This window comes from Triticum dicoccoides, chromosome 5B (assembly GCF_002162155.2).
Source record: "Triticum dicoccoides isolate Atlit2015 ecotype Zavitan chromosome 5B, WEW_v2.0, whole genome shotgun sequence".
NCBI classification, from domain to species: domain Eukaryota; kingdom Viridiplantae; phylum Streptophyta; class Magnoliopsida; order Poales; family Poaceae; genus Triticum; species Triticum dicoccoides.
In genome coordinates, this window is record NC_041389.1 from 117,531,432 (window position 1) to 117,534,024 (window position 2,593).

The 2,593-nt window shown below is 43.7% G+C and overlaps 1 protein-coding gene across 1 annotated transcript in view; it reads right to left on the bottom strand.

Annotated features, from left to right (window-relative positions):
* Nucleotides 1–1,031: 1,031 nt before the first annotated feature.
* Nucleotides 1,032–2,593, bottom strand: part of LOC119307718 (nuclear/nucleolar GTPase 2-like) — a 4,989-nt gene continuing 3,427 nt past the window's right edge. The window contains 3 exon segments of the mRNA XM_037583792.1: nt 1,032–1,664; nt 1,953–2,010; nt 2,403–2,423. Of these exon segments, the coding sequence (XP_037439689.1) occupies nt 1,362–1,664; nt 1,953–2,010; nt 2,403–2,423 (382 nt within the window). The 3' untranslated portion in view covers nt 1,032–1,361.

Sequence of the window (2,593 nt, forward strand, 5' to 3'; positions counted from 1 at the left end):
ACGAACCGGCATTAAAGGCCAGCCACATGGCACAAGGCCGCGCCGTGGGCTGGGGGAACTTTAGTCCCGGTTGGTAACACCAACTGGGACTAAAATGTTACTCCCTCTGTCTCAGAATATAAGAACGGTTTAGACACTACGTTAGTGTTAAAAACGTTCTTACATTTTAGGACGGAGGAAACATTAGTTTTCCATTTGATTTTTTGTTTTATGAATTATGTTTAATTACTTTTTAATTAATTATTTTTCATTTCAAACATATTTGACGGTACTACGTACCGTACATGTTATGCATAATATATATATAAATAGAATTTCTCGTAAAACCGATCAAATATATATATCACATCATCGAATTCGACCAGATGCACGATCGAAGAACCTGAATCTGCGGCCGCTCCCGCGTGCTTCACGTCCCCAGCGACGGCAGCTCCTACGTGTGCACACGTCTCCGCCCTGCGTGTCCTCGACAGTGTAGCCGATGCATCAAGCAAAGAGTCTGGTCGGGGGCAGGTCTCGTGCGTGGGGCGGCGAAGGCGCGTGCAAGGCCGGCGGCTAGTGCAAAGAGTCTGGTCGGGGGCAGGTCTCGTGCGTGGGGCGGCGAAGGCGCGTGCAAGGCCGGCGGCTAGTGCGTCGAGGGGTGAGGTTGGTGGCTCCCACGTACCTGAAGACGGCAGTGGTGGCGGAGCGGGAGGCCGCGGTGGCTCGGGTCCATGGCGGAGGATGCATGGCATGGGGCAGAGCGGAGCAGGCAACGGTTGGCAGCGGCGACGTGCGGGGTTAGCGATCCAACAATTAGATTGATGATTAGAGAGCTGATATGCTTAATTGTGGATCTGCGCTTGCATGCTTTTATAGGGATAGTAGATAGCAACAAAGAGAAAAATGTCTGATTTCTCTAGCCAAATTTGTAATATGATATAATATCATAAGGTAAGGGTAACGCAGATCCACCTATGTCAACATCAAGTGGAAAACAAAATTTAGAAATGATATAGTATCATAAGGTAAGGGTAACCCAGATCCACGTATGTCAACATCAAGTGGAAAACAAAAATTAGAAAGGCATACTTGCAGAAGTTGCATTTTGAACCAAATGGTATTTATCTATGTATAAAACAGGGTGTGAAATCCAACTAGAACTTGAGGTGAACAAAAGACAAGTTTTGATGTAGATGCCAACCACGCTCTACCTAATCCATTAGAAAGCTACAGATAACATGAACGATACATATCAAAGGATTGTCCCCCCTGCATAACTGTGTCCTTTCATGGCAAACAGTGAATAACTTCGCTGGCACTCATGAAGATGTTTGCGGGCAAAAATACCAGGGATCTTCTCATGCAGGATTGCTACCCTTTCACTCTTTTACCAAAAGGTCTGATTGCTCCGGGAGTTCACTGTCTTCGCCATTTCTGCCAAGTTCCTTCTGGCAGGGGACATTCATAGTTTGCTGCGAAGAGATAATTCCCGCAATGGCTTTCATGGCAGCAGCAGCCCGGTCACTGCTGACCACTTCCTCACCAGATCCCTCCACAGGTTCAGTAATCTTAGAAGGACCATCTTCATTCTGCTGCGGCGGAGGCACAAAAAAGGGTATCTTGCCCCTCTGCCAGTCATGAAGTACCATCTTGGCTGCTGTTGTCAGATCAGGTTCCCCACCCTAGGAATCAAAAACAGAGGTTGAGAATGAAGCAGTAGATCAGCCCACCAATGTGCTGGGGCCTGGCTAGTCTAGGTTTTGAGTTAACAGCGTTCATCAATATTCTAATCATAATAGTCAGTAGCTGTATGTTCAACTCCGAATATAGTGAAGTCAAATATATTACTTATTATATAAAGACATACAAGTGTTACGAAATTGCAGTACAGTATGTTCATCTCTGAACAGGCGACAAATATTTGGTAAAATTGTAATAGGAACGGACAATATCACAAGTTTATGCTGTACCTTAAGTAGCTTTCCACTCATCTTGCTCAGCTGGACGAGAAAATCATTATCATCAGCCCTGGTGAGAGCAAAATCAGTAAGTATAAAAGATGTGTCATCTCCTTTGGCTGTGGGTTTTAGTTATTATAGTGAAGGAACACCATCAGGTCAACAATGATGTGTGACGTTCATTATGGACCAGAGTACTCAATAACCAGATATGCCAAGAGCTCCAGAGTTCTAAACATTAGGAAGACTTCAAAAGCAACGCTGTGCACAAAAAAACACAAACACAGATAATAGGCTGCTATTAGCACTATAGCTAATATAGTTTGCAGCTGTGATATATATATCATCTTTAGACGTTACTCCCACGGTAGTGATTAGATATGATTTTTATGATCTTGTTTTTACTCCGTTTATGTTATGTTCAGTTTATAAGCATGGGATTATTATTTGATGCTTTAGCACCACTATTTAATTTTTCAGAATATTAATCAGTGTTACCTAGATACTACGATATCTCATATAGGATAGCTTCGGTGACTGCCTTTCCAGGACCTTGCCGCTAAGAAGCTTTACCAGAAGAGAAAATATGTGTGCTCAGAAAGGAACACAGCTAAAAATAAAAGTAAACCAGAACCTTCGGTTGTGTGTGTGTG